Here is a 26,671-nt window from a genome sequence, read left to right as displayed (position 1 = left end):
TCAATAGAGAATGTCCAATCTCTGGTGGCGCAGGCGGTAAATATACGACCTGGAATAGTTAAGGAATAACAGCAATGATACTTTAATGATTATAAGACTGGATACACTAAGGGGGGTTAATCCGGTCGCTTGTAAGACAACAGGAGTAGGAGGGGGGGGGGGGGGTAGAGTCTGGCTGCCTCGTCCGGCCAAGGGTATCCTGGGTGAACCCACAGTTGTGCAGCTCGGTGCGCCAGCGATCCTTGGACCACGGATGAAAGCAGTTGGACTCTCTGTGAGCCGGCTCTCTCCGGTCCACGGGGGAGAGACGTGAAGCGACCTCGTCTTGCAGAGCGTCTCCTCACCTTGCGTCCTCTCCAGGGGGGGGGGTTCCAACACACGGCAGTGTCGGGGGTCTTTATCCATAGAATAATCACTGTATACAAAGCATAATCCGTGCCTGGGAAGGCGGGCTGTCGTCGGTAGAATAATCCGGTATGCAGGTCCACTCGCTCGTCGGCTCTGGGGCTCCTCAGATGCAATCTCACATGGGGTCGACCATCCTGGATAAGCAGCCAGTTCTCTGCCCGAAACGATGGGGTACTGACTACGATAGTATTCTCACCGCACGAAGCACTACATATGAATAGACTATTATTAGCTTAATAGACTACGTCCAACTCGACGATATAGTGCCAAATATGACTATTCAAATATTAATATACACGATGTCTCAATACCGATGGTAGGCCGAACTTGGCCTTACTCCCACACGTGGCGTCGCGGGGAGGCTTTACGTCTGTGACTCTATTGGAGGGTAAGAAACTGGACTGAAAAGGAAGTCCTACTTTAGTAGCGCAGTATATATACGCACTATGAACAAATAGTACCGTTAGTGGTGCGGTAGCCAGATTCCTACGCGGAACTAGGACTTGTTCGTACATGTTGAGCGGTACGTTTGAACTGGGTCTGGGGGGTATGGCAGCCTGGCACCAAGGTCTCGACCAATAGTAGAATGGAGACTATTATGGGATGTTCAGTAGGCTAGAATGGATATTCAATGCATATTGTACAAGGAATATACAAGGGATATCAGGGAATATTAGAGAATATACAAATACAATTAAATATATATATACAAATAAATATATATATTCGGTTTAATCTGGCCCTTCACAACAGCCACCCCCTGATTGGTCCCAGACCTAATCAGTTAAGCAGAGACAGATTAATCGCGTTGTCTATTTACACATAAGGGTTTGCTGTAGGGGTCAGTCAACTTCACAAAGTCATAGGGTTATAGGGTCATGGTCATCATCGATTGTGTCTGGGAGTCGGGGCAGTTCTATGAGCCTCGCCACGGGACGGGTGTAAGTGCGACCCTGGACAAGCACTTCAGCTGCTCGGACCTTGCCGTCGGCACCGGTGATCACTTTGCTTACGCGGCCGGCCGGCCACATAGCTCTGGGCAGTGATTGATCAATAATCATGACGACTGTTCCTTCTGTCAAATTGTCTCTCTCCTTTACCCACTTCTGGCGGGTCTGTAGAGACGGTAGGTAGTGCAGTAGGAAACTGCTCCAAAACTTGTCGGCTAATACTTGGCTGTACCTCCACATTCGTCGGCCGTTCGCTTCTTCAGGCCGGTACATTGTCTGGGGTAACGCGGGATCTAGCCGCCCCATCAGGAGTGTGTTGGGGGTAACTGGGTCGATATCCGCCACATCGCTGGAGACGTAGCCGAGGGGCTTAGAGTTCAATACTCCCTCAATCTCCGTGAGGACTGTCATTAGGACTTCTTCCGCCACAGTCTGGGCCCCAAGTACTGCGTACAGGGCTGTCTTTATGGAACGCACTTCCCGTTCCCAAGTACCACCGAAGTGGGGTGCGTTTGGGGGGTTGAATTGGAAGTCAATCTGTGCTGGAGCGAGGTGGGTCTTAAGTTCTGGGCCCATAGCTTGGAAGCTCTCTCTCAGCTCTCTTTCGCCGCCTTTGAAGTTTGTCCCATGATCGGACAATAGTGTAGACGGTCTTCCTTTCCGTGATGTGAATCTACGGAAGGCCATAAGGAATGAGTCTGTGCTCATGGTCGGGAGAAGCTCGATGTGTATCGTTCTGGTGGTCATGCATTTGAATACAATACCCCACCGCTTCTCGGTTCCTCTTCCTTTCTTTATGTGCAGCGGGCCAAAGCAGTCCATACCCGTTGAGTGGAATGGCTTGTCACCGATTCGGAGGCGACATGGAGGAAGGTCAGCCATCCTTGGTATGCTGGGCTGCGCGCGCCACTTGCGGCAGTCTAGACATGTTCGCTGGAAGCGTCGTACCGCCTCTCTTCCTTGTAGGATCCAGTAACGACGTCTGATTTCCGCGAAGACTCTTTCTGCTCCTGCGTGATGTACATCCTCATCGTATTTCTTTATAATCAGCTCTGTGACCTTGTGTCGGCTGTTCAATACGATCGGGTATTTAATGTCATCCGGTAGATTGGGGGCTCTGCGTAGGCGACCACCCACTCTGATGAGGGTATGAGCGTCGCTCTCGGGGGCCAGATGAATTAATCTGCTGTCGGATGGGACGGGCTTCCCTCCCTGTAGACAGGCCAATTCATCGGGGAACGAGTCTCTCTGGGCTCGCTGCAGTAGAAGCAATTCTGCTTCCTCGTAGTTAGCTGCTGACATTTCAGCGGGGGACTTACACTCCGGGTGGTGCCGCAGGAATGTCCTTTGTTGTGCACTCTCTATGGTAGTGCAATCATCTATGTTGGGGTCTGCGGAGATAACAGTGCTCAATCCACAGAACACAGGCTTCTTATTCTCAGCCTCCTCCTGACTGGCTTCCCTCGGGATAGGCGTGGGCCACTCTCCTTCCGGGAGCTTTAGGAATGCTGGGCCGTCACTGTAGACATTGCGACGGGTGAGGTCATCTAGGGGCATTCCCCGGGTGATGACGTCAGCTGGGTTCTGTTTTGTATCAACGTAGCGCCACTCTGTTTCTCCGGTTAACTCTTCGGTTAAGTCTTGAATCTCGGTGACTCTGACTCCCACGAAGACTTTGTACTTGCATGAGTCCGATTTGATCCAGGCGAGTACTGTCGTGGAATCTGACCACAGGATTGTTCTAGACACCGGTATGGTGAGCTCACGTTGGATGAGCGTGGCTAGGTGCGCTCCGGCTAGGGCTGCGCAGAGCTCTAGGCGTGGGATAGATTGTTGCTTGCGTGGGGCTATTCTCGAGCGGGCGAGGACAAATGCTGTGTAGATCTCTCCCCCCTCTTCTTGGGCCCGCAAGTAGGCTACTGATCCGTATGCGACCTCTGAGGCGTCACTGAAGACGTGTAAGTCCATTTTACATGTCTCTGGCCTCACCGTGGGTGGGAAGTAGCTTCGGCGCATATTAACGCCTGGGAGTGAGTGGAGCTCCATCTCCCACTCTCTCCAGGTGGATGCAAGGTGTGCGGGAATGGGGTCGTCCCAGCCCTGGTCCTTGTCCCACAATGCTCGTACAATCATTTTTGCCCTGGTGGTGTACGGTAGAATACATCCTAGCGGGTCATATTGTCGGGCGAGTGTTGTGTACACACTCCGTCTGGTGGTCGGCGCCGCCGCCGGCCTTCCCTGCTCCGTAGTCAGGGGCTTGTGTCTGTAGTGAAGCGAATCTGTTTTGAATCGCCACACCAATCCCAGGGTCATCTCCTGGGCTTCTCCCGGGATTGTAGCCATCCAGGTCTCGCTGCTGGCTGCCTTGTCCTCGGAGGAGAGGCTGCGCAGTACTTGCGGATCGCTGCTGGCCCACTGCCTGAGATCAAAGCCGCCTTTGATCAATGAGGCGCGGAGTTTAATCAGGAGAGCCTCGGCTTCTTCCTGGGTTGAAAGGCTTTGTAGACAGTTGTCTACGTAGAAGCTGTTCTTTACGCTGTGTCGGACCTCTTCGTCCGCTGCTGGGTCCTCTGCTACATGTTTCTGTAGTGCAAATGTAGCACAGCAGGGGCTGCACGTCGTTCCGAAGGGGAGGACTTCCCATTGGTAGATGGCTGGGTGCTCATCTCCTGGCTTCTCTCTCCATAGGAACCGTAACAGGGGCTTGTCCTCCTCTACTAATCTCACCTGCAGGAACATTCCTTTAATGTCCCCGCTGATGGCCACCTTTTCCTGGCGGAAGCGGAGTAGAACGCCGAGTAGGGAGGGGCCGAGTGTGGGACCGGGCAGTAACTCTTTATTCAGATTTTGGGATCCGATCTGGTAGCTGCAGTTAAATACTATGCGGTCTTTACCGTTGTGATGGACCTTGTGGTGAGGCACGTACCACGATTCAGTGGTCTGGTCAGCCTCTTTAATGTCCATCTTTGTGACGTGTCCCGCTGTGATGAGCTTCTCAATCTCAGCGCGGTATACACTCTCTTGGGCGGGGTTCTTGGCTAAGCGCCGCTCCGTGTTCAGCAGGTACCGTTCTGTGGCGTCTGTCTTGGCGTGGAAAGTAGGCATTCCTTCTCGCCGCAGGAGTGGCGTGGCGTATCTCAACACGCCGTTGACCGGGACTCTCTTGGTCCCTGTCTCGAGGAGGTGAATGGCGTAAATGTCATCTTTAGAGCGAATGTCTTTCTTTCCGTTCTTAAAGGGCATTTGTTCCAAGGTCCATAACCGCTCTACGTGTTGCAGGAGTGCGGTTTCTCCCTCTGTGACTCGGGAGTGGAGACATCTAGTGGCTGTACTTCGGTTGAGAGATTTGGCGAGCGGGCCTTGGAGAGTCCATCCCAAACGGGTCTCGACTGCTGCAGGACAGCCTCGGGGTCCGGTATGAACCCGGTCTATCGGGACAATGAGGTCTGCATGGTCGGAGCCTATCAACAGGGTCGGCATAGCATTGTCTATGAGCGGGATCGGTAACTTGCGCAGATGTGCATATTTCTCCATCAGCTTGGCGACGGGGTATGTGTACCGCGACAGTCCTATTTCTTGGCTGGTGAAAGCGTCTGTGATCTGGTACCGTCGCTCAGGCTGGCCGCTTGCTGCGATAGAGAATGAGACATTCTCGCCCTTTATCGTCTTCAAATCTCGTCTTATTGTCCGAATTGTCATTTGGGTTTCGCTTCCCCGCAGCCCTAGCTGGGCCGCAGCGGAGGCGAGCAGAAGGGTCTTCTCTGACCCGTCATCGAGGACGGCGTAAGTGTCCAGGACTTTATTCTGGTAGCTTAGTGTCACACGCACTACTTTTAGGAGTACTCGGGCTCCACTGCTGCTGGCGGGATCGATGTACATGACGCTCGCTTTGCTGCTGGATGGTGCGGGTGAAGGGCGCCGTCTGTTACTGTCGTGAAGTATGTCCAGATGGGCTCCATCGCACTTGGTGCACCTTTTCTTTAAGCGGCATTCGGCTGCCATGTGTGAGCGCGCACAGCGAAAACAGCGCTTGTTGGACTTTATCCATTGACTTGCTTCCTCCGCGTTCAGCTTGGGGAAGGAGTCACATTGCGCTAGCCAGTGTTCTTTCTCACAGTAGGGGCACACTATCTTCCACTTCTCCGTTCTGGAGGGGGTACTGTGGCTCCTGCTGCTCGGTACTGACTCCGATTGGTGCATCACAGTCACCGATCTTCTTCCATCATTTAGTCGTCTGGTTCCTTCTCTGGAGCCAGGGGTGCTCCGTCCGAATGTATCTAGCCGTAGGCTGCTGACTTCTCTCGCCAGGAAGTCTGCTAGATCGAGGAGGTTCGGTTCGGGGCCATTCGGGTCTCGGTGGTCTCTCTGCCGCCTAAAACGCTCCTGTCGAGCGGGCGGCAGCTTCTCCAAGATCCTTTCCACATTTGAGTTGGCGTAAAGTTCATGCCTCCCCTTCTCTCTCTGCGCTCCCAACATCCCTACCAGGGACTGCACTCTGATGGACAGGTCGTCCAGTGCTCGATTGTCTATTGCTGGGGGTAAGCGGTCGATGTGTCGGATCTCCTGGATCACGTAATCCCATATGCGCCCATACCTCTGGTCCAATGCTACCAGCGCTGCTGTGTATGGGGTGGTGGAAGTCGCGTAGGCGAGCGCTATATTATGTGCGCGGGGTACCTTTAAGTGCTTCAGTAGGATGGCGTATTTATGGCGTTCATCCAATACATCCACCAACATGGTCTCCAGACACATGCGGAGTTTTGTATACTGGGCCCGGTTCTCTTGGGTGAAGTCGGGTACCATAGGCGGGCCAATGTATGACGCTGACTGTGGATACATCGGCGAGCGTTGGGGGAGAGGCCTCCTAGGCGAGTCTCCTCCCGCTCCTTGGTATGGGCTGGTACCGGCAGTGTACCATGGCCCGCTTGTCCAGGTGCTGTTCCTCGGTGCGGGTCGTGCGTCGTGCTCACCCGGGTATAGAGTCGGGGGTCTGTAGCGCAGCTCCGCGGGAGTATAGCCTGGGCTGTACCGGACCTCCTGGTCCGGTAGAGTACGGTGCTGTCGTCGGGCGTGGTTCTCCTCCTCTTCCTCTTCGTCTTCAGTTAGGTCATCCAGTGCTTGTAGTCTCTGGTTTAGCCTCTCCACAGGATATGCTGCTCCTTCCCGGTTGCTAGGTCTCGCTTGGACCGGTGGGGGGAGGTGGTCTGTGGGGGATATAGACCTCGTCTGTTGGTCAAGTTCAGGGTTGTTTACTCGGCTAGGGGATGCCGCCCTGGAGGTGTGTCTAGACGAGTTCCTGGAGCCTCTGGCGGAGGGAGAGGGTGTTGTCCGTCTGATCAGCTGTTCTATTAGTTGCGCTTGCTGTCTGTCGCGCTCTGCGTCCCGTAGAGCACCAGCAGCTGCTCGCTGGCTGTCTGCTCGGTCTCGGGCCACATTCTCTTCCCTCTGAATGCGTCTTATTTCTAGACGTATATGCTCTTCTTCGCTCCGCTGCTGGATCTGCAGTCGGTCGCGTTCAGCAGCGGCGTTCAGGCTGATGAGGAAGGCCTGCTGTAGGGTCCTCTCTGCCTCGCTGGGAGAAGGCGGTTGTATAGGGGAGCCTTCCCTCGGGGTACTCCTTGCGGAGCCTTGGAGCTCTATCTCCACGGTGCTCTCCCCGTCTTCTTCCGTGCCGAGTTCTCTCTCGGTAGCGTTGTATTCCTCCCGGGACTCATCGGGGACTACTTCTTCAGTACTGGCGGGGTGTGAAGTCATGTCTGGTTCCCACTGGTCCCCACCGTGAACTTGGTCAGTTACATTAGAACCCGTAGGGGCCTCTATGGTCGGGGTAGTCTGGGCGTTGGGGTTAGACATACTTTTACTTTCTAGTTTTACCGCGTTTACTGTTAGTAGAAGACTAGGTTGTTGACTGACAGCGTAAGCCTCTAAGTACTGAGGGAGCCGTCGTTCGCGCTGCGGGCGTTGGTTAGGAGGATCGTTTCGTGGAGTGTTCATCATAGGCCATTTCAATATTAATAACACTATATTAATATTACACTAATTACCATCCGGCTCGAAGGACCAATTGTAACTGAGGGGTACAATTCCCTGACTGTATTACTAGATATGATACTTACTACCACTACCTTTGTACTTAATATTCGGCCACCCAGTACTCGGCATAAATATATTATGATAAACACTCTCACGTAGATGAAACGGATCCAACACAAATGTACGAAGTCGAAGTATGTATTTATTCCTACACAGCAATGGTGTGTAGAGCAAGCACTTAATCACTTAATTACATTTATGAATTGCAATAGTATGCACTTTTATGGCAAAGAGTATTCGTTGGTATATCAATAGAGAATGTCCAATCTCTGGTGGCGCAGGCGGTAAATATACGACCTGGAATAGTTAAGGAATAACAGCAATGATACTTTAATGATTATAAGACTGGATACACTAAGGGGGGTTAATCCGGTCGCTTGTAAGACAACAGGAGTAGGAGGGGGGGGGGGGGGTAGAGTCTGGCTGCCTCGTCCGGCCAAGGGTATCCTGGGTGAACCCACAGTTGTGCAGCTCGGTGCGCCAGCGATCCTTGGACCACGGATGAAAGCAGTTGGACTCTCTGTGAGCCGGCTCTCTCCGGTCCACGGGGGAGAGACGTGAAGCGACCTCGTCTTGCAGAGCGTCTCCTCACCTTGCGTCCTCTCCAGGGGGGGGGGTTCCAACACACGGCAGTGTCGGGGGTCTTTATCCATAGAATAATCACTGTATACAAAGCATAATCCGTGCCTGGGAAGGCGGGCTGTCGTCGGTAGAATAATCCGGTATGCAGGTCCACTCGCTCGTCGGCTCTGGGGCTCCTCAGATGCAATCTCACATGGGGTCGACCATCCTGGATAAGCAGCCAGTTCTCTGCCCGAAACGATGGGGTACTGACTACGATAGTATTCTCACCGCACGAAGCACTACATATGAATAGACTATTATTAGCTTAATAGACTACGTCCAACTCGACGATATAGTGCCAAATATGACTATTCAAATATTAATATACACGATGTCTCAATACCGATGGTAGGCCGAACTTGGCCTTACTCCCACACGTGGCGTCGCGGGGAGGCTTTACGTCTGTGACTCTATTGGAGGGTAAGAAACTGGACTGAAAAGGAAGTCCTACTTTAGTAGCGCAGTATATATACGCACTATGAACAAATAGTACCGTTAGTGGTGCGGTAGCCAGATTCCTACGCGGAACTAGGACTTGTTCGTACATGTTGAGCGGTACGTTTGAACTGGGTCTGGGGGGTATGGCAGCCTGGCACCAAGGTCTCGACCAATAGTAGAATGGAGACTATTATGGGATGTTCAGTAGGCTAGAATGGATATTCAATGCATATTGTACAAGGAATATACAAGGGATATCAGGGAATATTAGAGAATATACAAATACAATTAAATATATATATACAAATAAATATATATATTCGGTTTAATCTGGCCCTTCACAACACTTCAGGTCTATGGAGGTGAACCAGTCCCCCACTCTGACGGAGCTTATCAGGTGTTTGACGGTCAACATCCTGAACCGCCTCATCACAATCAGCGGATTGAACACAGACAGATCCAGAATAGGTCTGACACCTCCCGATTTCTTGGGCACCAGAAAATACCGGGAGTAAACGCCACACATCGCGTCCTCCTTTGGGACCACGACAATGGCTTGCTTCGCTAACAGAGATTGGATCTCGTCGGCCAGAGCTGTCACTGCTGCTGACCCTGACAACAGGGTCTGTACCAAACCTGAAAACAGAGGGTGGGGTTGCGTAAACTGCAACACAAGCCCCCGCCTCAGCGTTCTCTCCATCCACCTCGACATACGGCACTGCTGTAGCCATATGTGATGATAATCCCAAAGCGCACCCGCCGCCATTTGGCGCTGGTCCGCCAGGAACCGTAGATAGGCGGCCTGGTCCCACCTGCTGTGCGTTGCCAACCCTGGACCCGCAAACCGCGCGAGCAGGGCGTCTCGTGGAGCCGGGATATCGCACCCTGACACTACCAACGAGGCAATCGCACCCAAGGGGGGACCCCGACAGAAAGGGCCGGTTTGATACGGGGGAAGCTGACATCACACTGGGTGACAAAAGCTCCCCCACAGAACACCTCCCCAGCATGGATTGCTGAGGAACCGTTCTACAGCTGGACATACAAGGCGCGAGGTCCCCACACTGCCCGATAGGGTGGGTTCCTACACACTGCAGTGATATTACTACCACACAAATCATGCGCGCCTGCCTGACCACCGCCGGTTTTCCGGCCGTGGGAGGCACTAACGTGATACCCGGCCTGGCGAGGGCGGGGCTGGGGGAACTCGCGCTGCGACCCCCTGGGCCTCGAGTTCCCCCGCTGACAACCTTCGTCGTTGACAGACACAACACCAGGCTCACCAAACACAGATGCAGAACGTGTGGCGTGGGAGCCACTTGACAGCACAGCATTCTCACTGACAGACCCAGGCCTAGCCAGCAACTGGGTGTCAGCCCCTGTCCCCATGAGAAGCGAAACTTGGGGCCGCTTGCACCTCATTGAAGGCACGCGGCCCGCAGCCAAAGGGAACAAATCAGAGCCCGTATCCCGCTGGTGTTGGGGGGGGGGGAGTGACCGGAGAGCGAGCTAGACAGCTAGACGGCAACGTTTTTTTAGGGCATGCTCATCTAATGTAGCCGATCCCTCGGCCGCCAAGGCTGTTGGCCTTGCGATCACCTGTTTTCTTTGTGTCCAGGGTACCTCAGGCGGGGGAAACATGGCCGCTGGTTAATAATAATAATAATAATAGATTTAATTTGTAATGCGCTTTACAGTTGCGGGGCAACTCTCAGAGCGCTACAGTTAAAGGGACTTAAAAGCTAGCGAGAATAAAGGAAAGAAAGAATATAAAAATAGGCAAGACTAAAACATAAAATAGCAGAGAGACATAGAATAATAAAACTGATCAAATAAATTGGTAAAAGAACATAAAATGTGTGGAGCAAAAAATTTGATAAAATGTCAACAGAAGGCTCTACTAAAAAGGTGGGTTTTGAGGCCTTTCTTAAAAACATCCACAGTCTGTGGTGCTCTCAGGTAGTCAGGGAGAGCATTCCACAGACTGGGAGCGGAGGAGCAAAAAGCCCGATCTCCCATAGTGCATAGATTTGTCCTTGGGCGCTGGAGGAGGTTTGCCTGGCCAGAGCGGAGATGTCGAGAGGAGGAGTGAGGGGTGATGAGTTCTTTGAGGTATAGGGGGGGGGGGGGCGTTTCCGTAGAGGCATTTGTGGGTGAGCAGGGAGACTTTGAACTCAATCCTGAGTGAGACAGGGAGCCAGTGAAGGGACTTGAGGATGGGGGTGATGTGGTGGTATTTCCGCACTCTCATCAGGATCCTAGCAGCGCTGTTTTGGATACATTGTAGCCTTTGGATGTTCTTGCTAGGAATCCCGATGAGGAGTGCGTTGCAGTAATCCAGCCTGGAGGAAACAAAGGCGTGGATGAGCTTTTCGGCATCTGACAGAGTGAGTGAGGGGGTTGAGGGCCTCGCCACAGTCGTTGGCAAGGCCGCGCCCTCACCTCTGGCTGCGTGGTGCGAGGCGGTGTGAGGCCTAGGTCAAATACCGCCCGCGCTCCTGCGGAAAGACCAAAGAGTCCATCTGCGGAGAGGGGAGACCTGAGGAGAAGAAGTCTTTTCTCCTCCTCAAAGGAAGACTGCTCCAACCAAAGATGCCTGTGAATAAGAGTTGACAGCATCCTGGTCCTCCCTGCGGTTATAGCTTGCGACTGAGTTAAAAGCTCTATAACCCCAAAAACACGTGCAATGTTTTTGACGTCGGCTGGCCCTAAGGCCCCACTACCTGACACTATTGTGGACAGAAAAGCAGTCAACTGAGCAATGACACTGGTTGGCGCTAAATTCCGTCCTGCGGCGGTATAAACTTCATCAGCCCATACAGCCACCTGCCGGGCTGACTCGCCCTCTGGCGTCGGCTTCCGGGTGGGACACCGTTCAACCATGCCAGGGCAAAGGAACGATGCTACCTGGCCCTCAAGCCACGGCACACCTGCCTTGCGCCCTGTTGTCAGCCCATCCACCCGTAAAATGGGTAAATAAGCCTCAGCAAAACCCCCCACATTAGACACCGATTGACCTTCAGCAATGAACTGGTTAAGAGGACGGAAGAGTGGTGACAGCCCACGGCGGGGAACAAAGGAACAGTGACCCAGCATCGTAGCATTAGCCGCACGCTCCAGGATAGCCTGGAAAACACCCAATTCAGAGTCATGACGACCATGTTTACCCAAATATCCTGCCCCTCGCGCCAATACACAACTCGGCTGTCTCACGGGACAACGAGCAGTATCACAAATGCTAGCATTAAAGCCTGGCAGCGCAGACCCTACCTGTGCGCGACATAGCTTGACTGCTAGCCGTCGCGCGACGTCCCTCGATCCGCTGTCACGAGATGAGGGAACCCCAGGACAGGTCCGATGCGCCGAGAAGATTCCAGGGGCTGGTGAACCTCCGGCGAAAACCCAACATTGTGTAATTTCTCCCTGCGTTTCATAACAACTAGTTCACGGAGTGCACTGCAACGTCCATGTTGGAAACAAAAAAAGAGGAAGGTAGAGTGTGACCATGTCCGGCGTCTTATAGCAGGACGCGGGGGCGTGGCCTGGTCACGTGCATGTGAGTGCAAATTGTTTGTTCATGAGCACAGTAGGTGCTAGGAGATAAGAGTTATCTCATAATGGCAAAGAGCGAGACGCGATGACCAGTATGATAATATAACAAGGAAATCAAATACACATGAACAAATGACAAACGAGAAACACCTGGGATGATTATAACTGGAGACACCTGGGAAGGGAAACAGACTGACGAAGAACTACAAGGAACTACAACTATGGATGACAAGACAAACACCATACACTGGGACAAAACAAGCAGACTACAGACACTAAACAGAGAACCTAATGACAGACAGTAACTACAAAGACTAAGGCTATGTCCACACGATCACAGGTATTAATGACACAGAAGTTTTGAAAAAAATAAACCTCTGTCCACACAGGTGAATAACCGTGTATAACCGCATACTCACGGCGGCTGGAAAACCAGCAGCCGATACATGTAGTACAATGCCAAAGCAGTTGGCGGCGATGTTGTTCAGACATGAAGGCCATTTCAACCAATCAGAAAAGGTTGAACGCTCACTACACTTCCTGCTTAAAAACAACATAGCCACCATCTTTAAATTACTTGCGTTAGCCATTTAGCCAATGTAGCATATATATTTTTCAGCAAAGAAAGTGCAATAAAAGTGCAATAAACAAACGGATACATTCACTGTGTGTTCTGCCTCTAATTTGTTGATGAAACAAAACCAACAGCAACACAATTTACCACCAAGAGCGGATAGTTTAGTCTCACAAAAAGATCTCCGGTGTTGTTAGCTACATGCTAACGCTAGTAGAATGAATGGATGCAAACGTTATTTAACACATTGCAGAATGGGTACAATACAATACGGCTCAATACAAACAATTGTTAAGGGGATGCAGTCTGGACTGGCTTCCTTATAACAATAACTTGACAACACATGAGTTTAGTTTAGCCGCAGCTACACAATGCGACAACAGACATCAGTCGATTACAACACTCTTCAACACAGACGATACGTTTCGAACAAAAGTTTGTTACAATCATTTTCATATAACGCTACTTGGGACAGCTCTGCTGTAAACACTGGTGTAGCTGGCTCAGCTCTAATCTCTCTACCCCGCGCTCGGTTGCTAACTTGCTATTGTTTGCGACAGTCTGCCGTGAACATGGGAAATAATTGCGACAGCTCTGCTGTAAACACTGAGAATAACCTCGGTTGCTATGCCCACATGCACCCACTGCAACCGGGATGTGCGCAAAACTTCACCCTGGACTCCGGTTTTCAAAGACCGCGGTTGCAGTGTAGCAAACCCCGGTTGTGTGTGCCCGAACAGTGCAACTGCGCACATACAATCATGGTTACATCAAATCCAGCGCTCGTGTGGACGGGGTCTAAGACTAAACAGATAACCTAATACAAGACAAGAGTAACACAATACTAACGGGAACATGAAGAGCAAGAGAGAGAAGTGGGGAGATAGAGAGAAAGAGAGAGATAAGGAAAACACTAAGGGACAGAAACACATTGAAACAAACATACAGGGACCCCGGGCAGAACAGTCCATTAACAGATGGGAGAACAGTCCATTAACAGGTGGGACGTGACAAAAATAATGATGGTAATCTGATGTTTCCCTCATCTCTTCTGTCCCCTCCCATCTCTCTCTCTCTCTCTCTCTCTCTCTCTCTCTCTCTCTCTCTCTCTCTGTTCAGAGTCAGAGGTGTTGGACCAGCCATGCTGCCGCTCGCTGTATGACTTTGATCCAGAGAACGAGGGGGAGTTGGGCTTCAAGGAAGGAGACGTCATCATCCTCACCAACCAGATCGACGAGAACTGGTACGAGGGGATGATCAACGGAGAGTCCGGCTTCTTCCCCATTAACTATGTGGAGGTGATGGTCCCATTGCCTCAGTGAGACAGAAACACAGTGAGACGCTAGACCTCTGGTTCCCTCAATAGACCCTAGACTTCCAGTCCACCTCGACCTCCGGTCCCCTCAATAGACCCTAGACCTCCGGTCCCCTCAATAGACCCTAGACATCTGGTTCCCTCAATAGACCCTAGACCTCTGGTTCCCTCAATATACCCTAGACCTCTGGTTCCCTCAATAGACCCTAGACCTCTGGTCCACCTAGACCGCCGGCCCCCTCAATAGACCCTAGACCTCTGGTCCACCTAGACCTCCAGGCCCCTCAATATACCCTAGACCTCCGGTCCCCTCAATAGACCCTAGACCGCCGGTCCCCTCAATAGACCCTAGACCTCCGGTCCCCTCAATAGACCCTAGACCTCTGGTCCACCTAGATGTCCAGTCCCACCAATAGACCCTAGACATCTGGTTCCCTCAATAGACCCTAGACCTCTGGTTCCATCAATAGACCCTAGACCTCTGGTTCCCTCAATAGACCCTAGACCTCTGGTCCCTTCAATAGACCCTAGACCTCTGGTCTCATCACAGACCAACTTCAGTGTCAATCCACGGTCCTCTGACTCCTATGTTATGACTGTTTTCTGTTGTGTTTTGTTTTGACTGTTTCCTATTTTGTTTTGTTTTTCAATCAAACGTATGAATCATCAGGACTGTTAATGATGATTGGTGGAAACAATTTCTGTAACATAACTACTGACTCTGGAGGTTGAATGTCTTAATTGTTTTCTTGCTTCTGAATGTTCACAAGCATATTTTTGGTTGAATTTTTCTTTTGGTCTGTTAGATGTGAGTTTATATTCACTGTAGCGTGTTGTTTTTGTCTACTGTATGTTGGTTCTTGAAGTGGTCTTTTTTTTATAAAATTTTATAACAATTTTTAGTTGGGCTGGCTATTGAAAATTCAATACTTTTATGGTATCGATTGAATTGCTTCAATACTTTCGAGTATCAAAAAAGAAAATGCTCTGTCATTCGATTCCAAATTTCAATAACAATAAAATTGGTAACACTTTCAGTGCCACGCCTCCGGTGCCCCGGAACCCCGTTGCGTGCCACCACCCACTTCAATGACAGAGCTCTCATATTTGCGAACGCATAAACTATATCTTAAATTATGGCTATGTGTCTAATATGGCCGTCGCTTATCAATGACTTGTTTGCAGTCAACATTGTCGAAACGGATTGTTTTTTAATCGGTTCATTTCCGTTTTATACCATTTTGAAAAACGCTCGTTTTTTGAAAGTTCCAGAAGAAAATAAAGATTCTGTGATAAACGCCCTTTACTGGAATACACAAAACACGTTCTAATTTTTTGGCCTATTTATGAATCGTTTTCAAATAAACGCTAGATTATCGATAGTATATGTGTACTTATACACGCTATAGAAGCGGGCTGAAAAATCGATTATCTTATTTCCTGATCGCACACACACACAGACACACACGTACACACATATGGCACACGCTGATATATAGGTGAAAATAGCTCTGATTATCCCAAGACTGGTAAAATAGATTCCTTGCCTCAGATCAGATGTTCTCCAAAAAGATTATTCCAATTCCTGATCGCCATTCCAAATATTGATCGCGTTTATTGATCCAACGCTGGGTACTGGAAACACACATTCTCCGCTGTTCTGGTCGTGGGCGATTACTTGGATCGTCTCCGGTTACTTGTCTGACAAGTAAAATGTGGAAGCAGGACTTTTATTTCTCCATGCGTTTCATTCAATCCAATCCAAAGGGGTGTAGTACCATCCGGAGAGACGATAGGGGGCGTTATTTTCCCTGTTCGAGTACAGACATATCCCCACTGGTAACGTGAGGCTAGATTGATGAAAAATGAATGGAAATCGATAATAAAAAAAAAAAAAACGATTAAAAACGAGATCTCTCGTCTGTGGCACTCAACGGTTGGCATGAACTAACGAGAAATCTCTTCGCTGGCACTCAAAGTGTTAATAGTTAATCTCATCATCGTCAGTTAGCCCATAAGTGTGTTTGCTTTTTAAGGCGGCCGATTGGCCGTTCCTTGTGTTCAGACCAATCCAACACGTAACAAAGCCTCTGATTGGCTCTTACAGCACACATAACTGAAACATTTATTGTTTTGGTATCTGTATCGAGTCCCATGTATGGGCACCGATATCGAAACATTTCCAAACGATATACCAGCCCTACATTTAAGTTCTAACATTGGAGTCAAGACCTCTCACCAACATATTGGGTCCCTCAACCAATATGGCGTTTAGTTTCAAACCTCCCAACTTCTCTCCCTGAGTCCTCCCCACCTCTCCCTGAGTCCTCCCCACCTCTCCCTGAGTCCTCCCCACCTCTCCCTGAGTCCTTCCCACCTCACCCTGAGTCCTCCCCACCTCTCCCTGAGTCCTCCCCACCTCTCCCTGAGTCCTCCCCACCTCTCCCTGAAGTGCTCCGCACACGGCGGGCGATTTGTCAGGCGACCGATTTTTTAAGCGAGGCGACCGACACAATTCTATCGCCTCCATTGTTATGAATGAGACAGCCCACACGGCAGGAGATTTTGAGCGACGGTCGCGCAGCAATTTCTGTCGCCTCGCTAAAAATCGCCTCGATCCTATTTTTTGAGGCGACGGCAGGCGACACAGCAGGACAATGAGGAAATAACATGACTTCTACAGTAGAAGTAGTACAGAAGTTCTACTGGTGTATCATTTGTGCACCATTAATTTATCAATACATTCATTGATCAATAACCTACGTATTATTACCATGCTACTTATGTTAATTATTATTAACAGGAACAATTTAAATAAATAACGTTAGTTGGAGAAGCTATAGTGGCCGCTTGTCATTAACTAATAAATGAACAATGCGCCACGATGCACTTACTAGTGTTTTTATACTCGGGTAACAAAATAAGTTGTGGATGTTGACAGAGTTTAATGTCCAGGCTGCAGCTGATGTAGTTTGTAAGGTTTATTGTCCAAAGAAAATGATGATTGAGAACAGAACAGTTTGCGTCTTCAGTGAAAAAACATTCTCTCTCAGCAGGTGCATAACAATACTTGTCCAATCGGTGGTAGTGAATGTATTGTGGCGATCAGTCATGCAGTAATGCCAGGAAGAATGAGGAGAGGTTGTATTCGTATATGGTGGTTTAATTCCAGCTCAATATGGGTTTTACAGGTTAATACTCCCTTGTAATGCACAACACAGCTACCTGCTAATATATATACGCTCGCTTCACGACAACCTAACGTCCGGTCCCGGCGGTCCGTCCTCCTATATCTCCCGGGGGGAAACACCCGACACATAGCTTATTATACCTGAACGGTCGCCTCTGGTGTGGGGTGCTAAGCAATTGTCATTGAGCGACAGGCGATCACATTGCCAGGCGACGTCGGTCGCTCGCCGTGTGCGGACCACTTAAGTCCTCCCCACCTCTCCCTGGCCACAAACTCTCTGAAGTCAATCTGTGAAATGCAGTCCTCCTGCTCACTGTATGACACATTCCCTCCTGGCTCCAGCTTTCACCACAGACATTCTACAATGACAGCCTTATGTTTGCCTTTTGTTCTGCATATTTATTCTGGACAGTGTTACCATTTTCACGGTCTGGTGAGAAGTATAAAACATATTGGCCCAAAGAGAACATGGTCACAAGCTCTGATACGGATGTTGCAAAATCCAATCAAAGGGTTTTGGAAATCTTCTACAGCGATTTGTAAAATGTCAAGGTTAATCTTCAATATTGGACAGTGATCATATCCAGTGTGTTTAACTCATTTACCGCCACGCTTAAGTGCGCGAGAGGGCGCTAGAGCGCCACCGCTTTAATCAATGGGACGACTGGGAGATTTGCGAGTGCTTAAAATATATCTTAAATTATGGCTATGGGTCTAATACACTCGTCGATTATCAGTGAGTTGCTTGCAGTCAACATGTACAAAACGGATAGTTTTTTCATCGGTACATTTCCGTTTTATACCGTTTTGAATAAGAGTATAGTTTTGGTGATTTCTAGTAATTCCAGAGAAAGACACGATAATAGCCCTTTAGTGGAATACACAATACACACCATTCCCAGTGGAGTGCAATACCAGCCGGAAGGCGTAGGGGGCGGTATTTGCCCTTTTGCGAGCTCAGACCCGTTCCCAACGATAACATCAGACTGGATGGATGAAAATGAATGGATATCGCTAATAAAAGAAATAACGATTAAAACCCGACTATACTCGTGATTGGCGCTCAAGCGATGGCGAGTTAACCTGACTATCATCGTGACTGGCGTTGAATGAGTTAAAACATATGGTTCAGTAGGGGATGCTTTCTGTCATTCTCTGTGTGCATCGCTGCTGAGTTATAAATCGCTCTGTACCTTTCCATGACTAACAGTCTCCTAGAGGCTTGGCTAGTGATGATGGTGGCAGGGTTTACTTAGGGATTGAGAGGTTGCAGTCTCTCTAAAAGCACACAACAACAACAACAACAACAGCAACAACAACAAACACCAAGTTGTCTTGCATGACAGCATGGGGTTTAAAATTTACTTCAGGGGATGATAAACTTGGATGGGTCTCCTAAGAGCTCAGTAAACTGTAGCTGAGATGGGTCTCCTAAGAGCTCAGTAAACTGTAGCTGAGATGGGTCTCCTAAGAGCTCAGTAAACTGTAGCTGAGATGGGTCTCCTAAGAGCTCAGTAAACTGTAGCTGAGATGGGTCTCCTAAGAGCTCAGTAAACTGTAGCTGAGATGGGTCTCCTAAGAGCTCAGTAAACTGTAGCTGGGATGGGTCTCCTTAGAGCTCAGTAAACTGTAGCTGGGATGGGTCTCCTTAGAGCTCAGTAAACTGTAGCTGGGATGGGTCTCCTTAGAGCTCAGTAAACTGTAGCTGGGATGGGTCTCCTTAGAGCCCAGTAAACTGTAGCTGGGATGGGTCTCCTTAGAGCTCAGTAAACTGTAGCTGGGATGGGTCTCCTTAGAGCTCAGTAAACTCAGCTCTGTATGTGTGCCTGCTGTAGTTAGTGTTGTTCAAACATGTTTTCTAGACTTGGTGAGAAACTTGGCTGAACTCCCCTCTCTTAAAGCTCACCCTGTAAGGGCATACTACCTATTAGAGAGCATACTACCTTCTAGTATGCAGTGAGACGTCACCCAAACTATCAATGCATTAGTTATGCACAATCAGCATCTGCGCTCAAGAGTGGGGGGTTCCGCCACCATTTCATTTATCATGTTATGCATTCTAAATGGTGATTAGCATACTGCAAATGTATACTAAATAGCATGCAGTATGACATTTCAGACTCACCCCATCTCTCTCTCTGAATGTCCCTCTCTTTCTCTGTGTTTACTTGACTTATTGTGAACATGCTGCCTCATAGTACCACCCGCTCTCTGTCAGATAGGGGTGAATGCCTTGTCTCACTTAAAGGAATACTCTAGCTATAGTATTTACATGTTTAGTCTGTTATTGTTTTTAGCCAATGGCGTGTCATATGAGGATCTTTTTTCCCCTCTTCATTGGCACTTTTGTCCACATTGGCCCCATTGGAATCAATGGCAACTGCTAGCAGCAAGCTAACACTGGTAGCCTTTGGCTTTGATGAGTAATGCCATCAATGCTAACAGGCCATTACTATTGTAGCCGAAAGACACATACAGTATGACACACCGTACCATGTCGGGTACGAAAGAAAACAGACAAAAAAACTAAAAAAAAAGTTGAAGTATTCCTTTAAATAGTTTAAAGTGCTTTTTTAAATGTTGTCTGTATTGCACTGAAGCTTTAGAATCTAACTACCACACAGTGAACTTGGTGTTTTCTTCTCCAGCGTTGCACTTTCTATGTCACCATGACGTGAATCAGATCCAGCTCATCAGATGTCCCCCCCCCCCGACTGTAGTCGTCACGATGCTGTTTAGATGTATGACCTCACGTGTTCTTTGTACTGTAAATCTACGGAATAATGAAAAAAACATGTTAAATACGCTATGAGACGTTGTCGTCCTAAATGTTGTGATGTAGATCTGAGTTCCGGAGCGTCGCTTCTGAAACGAACCTGCGGTCGACGTGACGCCGCGTGGTAGCACAATGTAGTTTTGGGACGGAGGTTTTTAATCCTTGACGTTAAGGGAAAGCCGTGCCTGGAAAACCGAAGCTAGACGGTGTTGTTTTACCGTGGTGGTTCCGTACTTAGCCTTCCTACCGTGTTTACAGTAGTAAATGAGTAAAGGCAGCGTTTACACACACTGCCAAAACGTCTGTTTCCAAGAGCCGGATAGAAGCAGAAGATGTGAGGACGAGAAGGAGGTTGTGTGTTTTATTAAACAGGTGACAATGCAATGTTTCAGCACAACTTGACATTCAGTTTCAACATTTCTAATTTAGATTAGAAATATAAATTGTTAGTGTTTCCAAATTATTGTAAAACTACAGATTGCTGCTTGAGCATGGAACGTGCCGACATTATGGGGAAAGTGCTTACCGTCTTCTCCAGAGTCAGACAAGAAGATAGATACCAATTTACTCTGTGCGTTCAGTATTTAGCTATCCGGCTGCAAGCTATAGCCTAGCTTAGCACAAATGAATGGAAGAGGATACAGGCCACTAGCTTAGCACAAATTAATGGAAGCGGATACAGGCCACTGGTCCATATCTGATTCCATTATTTTGTGCTAAGCCAGGCTAGCTTGCAGCTGAATAGCTTTCTACTGAACGCACAGAGGGGAAATTGGTATCTATCTTCTTGTCTGACTGTAGAGAAGCCGGTAAGCGCATTCCCCATAATGTCGGCACGTTCCCTTAAAGGACTTGTACTCATTCCAGATTAATTGTTGCCTTCAAGACAAAGGAATAGTTTACAGTCTACGTTATCGTGTCTTGGTGTGTTGACAAACCTGTGGTTGCTTTGGACATCCATCAGGCCTTTTGACTTGGTGAGACTCCTCGTGTCGTTGTGATACTGTAGCTTGTTCCCAGAAATAGATGTTGTTGTGTTTTCTGTTTTAAAGCCACAAGACAAGAGAATGCAACACGGACAAAATCTAGAATGATCAAAAGACAATGCCATAAATAGAAAATTTTTGTCACAAATGTGCATTTTTTTTTATTACATTTTTCTGTTTTTAATTGTTTTTTTGTTTGTTTTCTATACCAAGAGTTGCTGTTCCAGTGTATAGATCACAATAACATTTGGCCCAAATCTCAGGAGTGGGTGTTGCTACCAAAATGTTTGTATGTTCTTCATGTCTTAACCTCTCTGTGGACCAACTATACTTAATGAACAGTAGGGAGCTGATATACACATGTTATGTAATGTAATGGACACTGTTATGTTATGTAATGGACACTGTCATTAGCCTGTCTTCAGCCTACTGTAGATGTTTAAGACATTGCATGAGTTTTATTTCTCTTTCTTTGCAAGATTTTAACAATGGATTTAATTCTGACTTTAGGAGCAAAAAATTATTAAAGGGACACTTCACCAAACAACGCTGATTTATTTTGCACATAATCTCACACACATCCAAAGATTCTAAACTGTTTTGCACACATTCTTTTAGTATAACGTTTTTTTTAACGTTTGACAGTTATCAAGAGTAAATGAGTTTGAATATGGCCAATAGTGATGTCATCGGGGGACATTGACTGCTTCTGTTGTGTTAATTACAGCACTGTTCAATTATGTAAATAGCAAAAAATAGCAATACTTTGTTTATAGGGACTTATCAGTTCATTGAGCTGTAATTAACACCACACAATGATTCAATGTCCCCGATGACATCACTGGTGACCATATTGGAACTAATTTACTCTCAATAACTGTCAAACTAAATGAAAGTGTGCAAAACTGTTTTTGGATGTGTGTGAGATTATGTGCAAAATAAATAAAATTTTTGGTGAAGTGCCCCTAATGTAGATGTTTTTATAAAAAATGTATTTAAAGACAGCAAAATAATGAAAAATGAATGCTATATTGGACCCAGTTGGATCTAAATATAATAATAATATCCAAATACAGGACTAAATATTTAAAAAAATATATATATTATTGATGATAATGAAACCATTGCCCTATATTTTGCTTGTCTTTGCATATGTGAATCGTACACAGTACCTGATCGGGAGCCCTTAGCCAGAATGTGCTATTTGAGACCCAGTCACATGTCTTCGGTGTGGAGCAGTATTTCCCCCTAAAGATCTGTCCTTTGTTTGTTCCAAATTTGGTTTATGTGTAAGTTGAAGCACCAAAACCTTTCCTGTTTGGACATTTTCTCATGTAAAAAAGCACTGTAGATCATTATTTGATTGTGTTTTGGCTAAAATAGAATGTATCTTTTATTTCCTACTCTCAAGCAGTGTTGGTAATTGTCTTGATGTGGCGATCCACCACCAGCAACACTCCATGAGACATATATTATCATTTACATGACAGAATCTTTAATAACACTAAATGTTAGATCATACACTCTTAAAATACATGTGTAATGTTCAACTCATCTGTTGGTCAGGTTTGAGACGGCGTTATACAATATTCAACACAACAGTACACTTTTTTTTTACTTATTCTTTTTTTTACATGTTAAAGTTGTGTTGAAAAGTAATGGATACAAAATATATTTAGTCTCAAACATAACTAGCAGACATAAAAAAAAATAACAGTGTATCTTTAGAGTGTGTTTCTTGGTGTTGTGAAGCGCCTTTCTTCAGTATTCATCTTACAACAACAACCTTCTCGGCAATGGAAACTAGCGGCGTATAGAACTTGTTTTTTCTTTTCTGTACCATAATTTATACAAAAATGTGTTTTATAGATGTTGTAAATGAATATATTAATACATATATTGCATAAATAAATGAAAAGCAAATATTGAGTCACCTTCACTTTTGACTGAAATTTGAACCGTATTGAATGAGTTGAGTTGAATGATTTGAGCACCTCTTTCTCTCCAGTCTCCATTGTGAATTCTTTAATATACACTTCCTTTCTCAGCAAGTCTCGGTATCTTTCACTGGCTGTCGGGTTTGTTATTTTGCTATTGCTTTGGTTCCTTCGGTGGCCACAAGGTTATTCCAGAAAATGTTTGAGAGATTCCAGCTAAATTCTTCAGTGATGTTCGTATTCAGACCTCAGTTTTGCCTCTTGATCTTTGAAACTGGAAAATAATATATCATTTCTATTCTGAACTCAAAAGTCTCCATACTAAACATTGTGTATATTATATAAGTACAACTTGGTTTTCTTTTTAATAATATTTTAGTTTAGCGATCGCGGTAGAAAGACATATCAGATCAACGATCAAATTTATATATAGTGTTCTTACCTTGTATCTGATGTAATGCAAAAGAAATAATCCAATTATCTGATCGCCATTTGAATTACTGGGCGCGGAGGTCCATGTCACGTTCAACAGCATTGCATATTGAGGGGGGGGGGGGGGGGGGGGCAGCCTCGCAGATGTATCGTTGAAACAGGTTACCTCGCCTGAGTATTTAAACCACGCCCGCACGGCTTGGATCGTCCCAGAAAAGAAACTACACCATTCCCTGTGGGGTGCAATACCAGCTGGAAGGTGTAGGCGGCGGTATTTGCCCTTTTGCGAGCTCAGACCCATTCCCAACGATAACATCCGGCTGGATGGATGAAAATGAATGGATATCGCTAATAAAATAAATAACGATTAAAACCCGACTATACTCGTGATTGGCGCTCAAGCGATGGCGAGTTAACCCGACTATCATCGTGACTGGCGCTGAATGAGTTAAGACTAATTGAGTTAAGGGTGTTTTGATTCAAACCATTATTTTGAGATAAAGGTATTTTTGTTCTGAGCCATTATTTTGAGGTAAGGGTATTTTGGTATCTGTTTGGTATCTGTTATCAACTTAAAAACTTAAACTTGCCTGGTTCATCCAGTGGTCACTAGAAATGTATGTATTACAGCTCAACTCTCCACAAAGGATTATAATCACAACAGGCAAGTCATGAAAACTACATGAGATCACATCACAATACTTTAGTTTTTGGCTGAAATAATACCACTGCATGCATGTCACAGTGATGATTTATGAGATGAAATACAGTACATCCTTGTTCTATCAATCAGAATGATATCAAAGTAAAATTAAATACTTTAAAATAAAAGTTACAAGGCAGAGTACATTCTTAAAACAGTATGTTAAAATAAGACAGGAGTGTGGTCCTTGATGTATTAAAAAACCTGGCTAAAGATTGTGTTTCTATTAACGTGTTGTTTCTCAACACACTGAATGCACTGACTGATGAACTTGTGTTATTTCAACACATCTGTGACATTACTGTTATTTACAGCAGTTCATATCAGACCTGTTTACAGCAGAACTGTTCATATCGGACCTCTTTACAGCAGAACTGTTCATATCAGACCTGTATATATAGCAGAACTGTTCATATCAGACCTGTTTATAGCAGAACTGTTCATATCAGACCTGTTTATAGCAGAACTGTTCATATCAGACCTGTTTATAGCAGAACTGTTCATATCAGACCTGTTTATAGCAGAACTGTTCATATCAGACCTGTATATAGCAGAACTGTTCATATCAGACCTGTTTATAGCAGAACTGTTCATATCAGACCTGTTTATAGCAGAACTGTTCATATCAGACCTGTTTATAGCAGAACTGTTCATATCAGACCTGTTTATAGCAGAACTGTTCATATCAGACCTGTATATAGCAGAACTGTTCATATCAGACCTGTTTATAGCAGAACTGTTCATATCAGACCTGTTTATAGCAGAACTGTTCATACCAGACCTGTTTATAGCAGAACTGTTCATATCAGACCTGTTAAGAGCAGAACTGTTCATATCAGACCTGTTTATAGCAGAACTGTTCATACCAGACCTGTTTATAGCAGAACTGTTCATATCAGACCTGTTTATAGCAGAACTGTTCATACCAGACCTGTTTATAGCAGAACTGTTCATATCAGACCTGTTTATAGCAGAACTGTTCATATCAGACCTGTTTATAGCAGAACTGTTCATATCAGACCTGTTTATAGCAGAACTGTTCATAGCAGACCTCTTTACAGCAGTCCTGTTCATAGCAGTCCTGTTCATATCAGACCTCTTTACAGCAAAACGTTTTATATCCAGACCTCAGTGCTCCTCTGCTTCGATTCCCTGCTTTCCTTCTTGCTCCTCAGAGGCTGTCTCTCTCCTCTCTGGGAATCCTGGACCTTAGGCAGCCTTAGCCCTGTCCCCACACCTGCCCTCGGCTCCTTAAATGGGGAGCAGTTCCCGGCGCATGTCCAGTCCGGCCGGTGGGCCACCACCAGATCCAGTGTGGGTAAGGGGGTGGTACTGGTCACATCCCTGAATCCCAAAGAGGAGGTGGGAGAGGGGCTGTCTGGAGGGAAGGTCTCGTAGCCTCCTCTCTTACTTGCCCTCCAGGACCCCCTGCTCTCTCTCAGCCTCACCACTCTGCGGATCTTCTTCCAACCCAGATGGTTGAGCTCCAGAAGATTCAGTAAGATGCAGAAGACCCCCACAGAGAACATGAAGAGCAGGAAGATTGTCTTCTCCGTGGGCCGGGACACGTAGCAGTCCACCGGCTGCATACAGGGGGACGTGGTGCACAGGAAATGCACCGGAACCTGGAACCCAAACAGCTTCCACTGGGCCAGGATAAACCCTACCTCCAGCACGGCCCGCAGACACACATGGAACACGTAACACTTGGACAACACCCCACCTCCTCCGTTCCTGTCCCTGTAGACGTGAGGTCGCTCCTGGGTTAGCGGTCCCCCGGCATTGGTGTCTTTCTTCTGGAAGCTCTGGGGGTTGATGCCCTCTAGGACGTTCGCCAGACTGTGGCCCAGGTGTCTATGGGAGCGTATGGAGCAGCTGTCAGAGTCACAACTGCGATCGTAAGCCTCTCGTCCTCCATCTTGCCCTCTACCGTGACCTGCCTCTCCTGGAGCTTCTCCCTGCCCGTGCCTTCTCTGCCCCTGCTGGGCGCCTGGGTTCGGGGGCAGCTTGGAGAGGTTGTGCCAGGTGTAGACGATGAAGCAGAGGGAGGGAGTCGAGACACTGATGATGTGAAAGACCCAGAAGCGCGGCTGTGAGATGGGAGCGAAGGCGTCGTAGCACACGGTGGGGCAGCCCGGTTGCTGCGTGTTGCACACGAACATCTCCTGCTCATCGGCGTAGACGTCCTCTGTGGCCACGGCGACGATGAGCAGGCGGAAGATGACCATGACGGTGAGCCAGAGGCGTCCGATCATGGTGGAGTGTTGGTGGACAGCGTCCAGGAGCCGCTTGAGCAGGGTCCACTCTGTCATGGCGACCTGCGGGGCCAACCGGTTGCCTCTGGGAGGGACAACCTGCTGGGTACAGATCCACCTCTCCTTCTCCTATTCCTCTCCAACCCTGCTGGACTGGCTGCAATGCTCCCCTCTGATCCTTCAGAGCTTTGATTGGGGCAAACACCTGTCCCCCTCGTGCCAGAGCAAGTCTATCAAACACCTGTCCCCCCAGTGCTAGAGCAAGTCTATCAAACACCTGTCCCCCTGGTGCTAGGGGAAGTCTATCAAACACCTGTCCCCCTGGTGCTAGAGCAAGTCTATCAAACACCTGTCCCCCTCGTGCTAGAGCAAGTCTATCAAACACCTGTCCCCCTGGTGCTAGAGCAAGTCTATCAAACACCTGTCCCCCTGGTGCTA

General features: G+C 47.6%; 2 protein-coding genes across 4 annotated transcripts in view; one reads left to right on the top strand and one right to left on the bottom strand.

Moving 5' to 3' along the window:
* sh3gl3a (SH3-domain GRB2-like 3a) overlaps window positions 1–13,961 on the top strand; it is a gene marked incomplete at its 3' end in the record, with an annotated part of 247,251 nt that extends 233,290 nt beyond the window's left edge. For 2 of the 3 annotated variants that reach the window (XM_084337947.1, XM_084337946.1), the window contains exon 10: window positions 13,759–13,961. In XM_084337947.1, the coding sequence (XP_084194073.1) occupies window positions 13,759–13,961 (203 nt within the window). The remainder of the gene's footprint in view (window positions 1–13,758) is intronic. The other variant, XM_084337948.1, reaches the window with a different exon arrangement.
* Window positions 13,962–25,093: 11,132 nt separating this feature from the next.
* Window positions 25,094–26,290, bottom strand: gjd6 (gap junction protein delta 6; the record flags this gene model as incomplete). Its single annotated transcript, XM_084337945.1, has 1 exon — window positions 25,094–26,290. The coding sequence occupies one exon, from the start codon at window positions 26,288–26,290 to the stop codon at window positions 25,094–25,096; it is 1,197 nt and encodes a 398-aa protein (XP_084194071.1).
* Window positions 26,291–26,671: the final 381 nt, after the last annotated feature.

The sequence above is a fragment of the Notolepis coatsorum genome (assembly GCF_963971535.1).
Source record: "Notolepis coatsorum genome assembly, chromosome: 2".
Taxonomy (NCBI): Eukaryota; Metazoa; Chordata; class Actinopteri; order Aulopiformes; family Paralepididae; genus Notolepis; species Notolepis coatsorum.
Note: the sequence above shows the minus strand (reverse complement) of the source record. Positions and strands in the feature narration are given on the sequence as shown.